The sequence below is a fragment of the Aplysia californica genome, unplaced genomic scaffold (genome assembly GCF_000002075.1).
Source record: "Aplysia californica isolate F4 #8 unplaced genomic scaffold, AplCal3.0 scaffold00238, whole genome shotgun sequence".
NCBI lineage: Eukaryota > Metazoa > Mollusca > Gastropoda > Aplysiida > Aplysiidae > Aplysia > Aplysia californica.
Window position 1 is genome coordinate 992,637 of NW_004797508.1, and position 1,555 is coordinate 994,191.

Genomic DNA, 1,555 nt, shown 5'->3' on the forward strand with positions numbered 1-1,555 from the left:
ACCTGTGGAAACCGGGTACCTGGTAGTTGAAGTGAGATCAGTCTGCGGACTGTCCCTCGCCAACTTACCTCTTTGGCCCATGTTTTCCTCTTAGATGGGAGGGTAGTACTGTCCATGCCACTCAATCGGTTGGGAGCTGAAGCCCCTCCAGTTTATCCGTGTGTCAATCTTGATGCGAGGGTCTAGTACACTTTCATGGAGAATATAACTCCAGAGTAGCCCTGGCTCAGCTTTGGTCTCTTTGACTCGTTGGTGGGCGGGGAGCCCCGAAGTCGAAGTCCATCCCAACACACATTGAATCCTCCAAAACATTCTGACCCATCTCCAGTCCCCAACGATACTAAAAAAGTTTCTGTTCGCAGAAGCGGGTGTAGCCACCGAGCCGAGCAGACAACCAGGAAAACCGATCTTTACGGCTGCGTGTGCTCTCCCTCCTCCCAGGGAGCCTCCAGAGCAGCCGTACTTGACCATCCGCAACTTCGATGCACAGAAGAAGATCACAGATCTAACCATTTTCATAACACAGACACTGGTACACATTCCCGCCAACGTCCAAAAACTGTCTTCTGATGCACTCCTTGCATATGAAACAGAAATAACTGGACCCCTGGATCTCACGACCTCCCATGGTATTCCTGTGAATCTTGGAGACACAAGAAGGTCAACTGCTCGAAGAGCGTCGTCCGCAGTCATGAGGTGAAATGCTGCTCTTCAGAAAAAATTGTAGTGATATTGTGAGGGTGTGGTCGAAGCCCGCTAGATGACTCCTCGGCGGGGCGAGACTGACCTTGAAAGGAACACAATTGTTTTGACTCGATTCGTGCTGCCCACCAGCCACTGTTCGAGCAGCATACTTGGTCCTGGACATGCAACCCTAAGTGCAAAACCCTCTGCGCTGCTTCAAGTGCCAGAAATTTGGCCGTGGCCAGTCGTGAGGCCGACACGCAGACGTGTGTACTCGTCGTGGCAAGACCGGGCATCCTGAAAAGGTATGAAAGGCTAGTGCTAGTCCTTTCTTTCTCTCACAATCGGCATGCCCGTCTTTATGTAGACGTCCACATAATGTTTTAAGGTCACCATCGCATTTCCCGCCAAAAATTACATCATGTGTTGTTTTTTTCATCATATTTTTGAATTTGATTCCTGTCCGAATAACGCTGTTATTTCGTTATTTCTATACACAACGCTATACACACTTTGAGTGTGTGCAGAATTTTTGGTGTCCACATAACGACATTAGCTTTCTGATTTGTGTATCGCCGGGTGTGTGTGTGAGACGGCACGTGGCGGACCCAGAACGCACCACCATCCAAGAGTCAAAGCCCGAAATGGCTGCTCTTTTCAGAAGGCTCGAAAGACTGTCTATACCCGACAGTTATGACCCCGGTCCCTGGTCGGTTAAACGCAAAGGCAGTCCAGTCCGGCCGGTATCGAGGTCGGCCAGTACTTCTACTGCCAACCTCGAAGAGCCCGTGGCCAACAGGCGAAACTGCAATAAAACTAAGAAGGTACCTCCTACCCCTGTAGTAACCACCTTCGAGGGGCCACTCGCCAA

General features: G+C 50.4%; 1 protein-coding gene across 1 annotated transcript in view; it reads right to left on the bottom strand.

The window, feature by feature from the left end:
- Nucleotides 1–1,555, bottom strand: part of LOC101849701 (UDP-glucuronosyltransferase 2C1-like) — a 12,818-nt gene that overhangs the window by 2,744 nt on the left and 8,519 nt on the right. Inside the window, exon 2 of the mRNA XM_005100179.2 lies at nucleotides 511–635. Coding sequence (XP_005100236.1) covers nucleotides 511–635 — 125 coding nt within the window. The remainder of the gene's footprint in view (nucleotides 1–510; nucleotides 636–1,555) is intronic.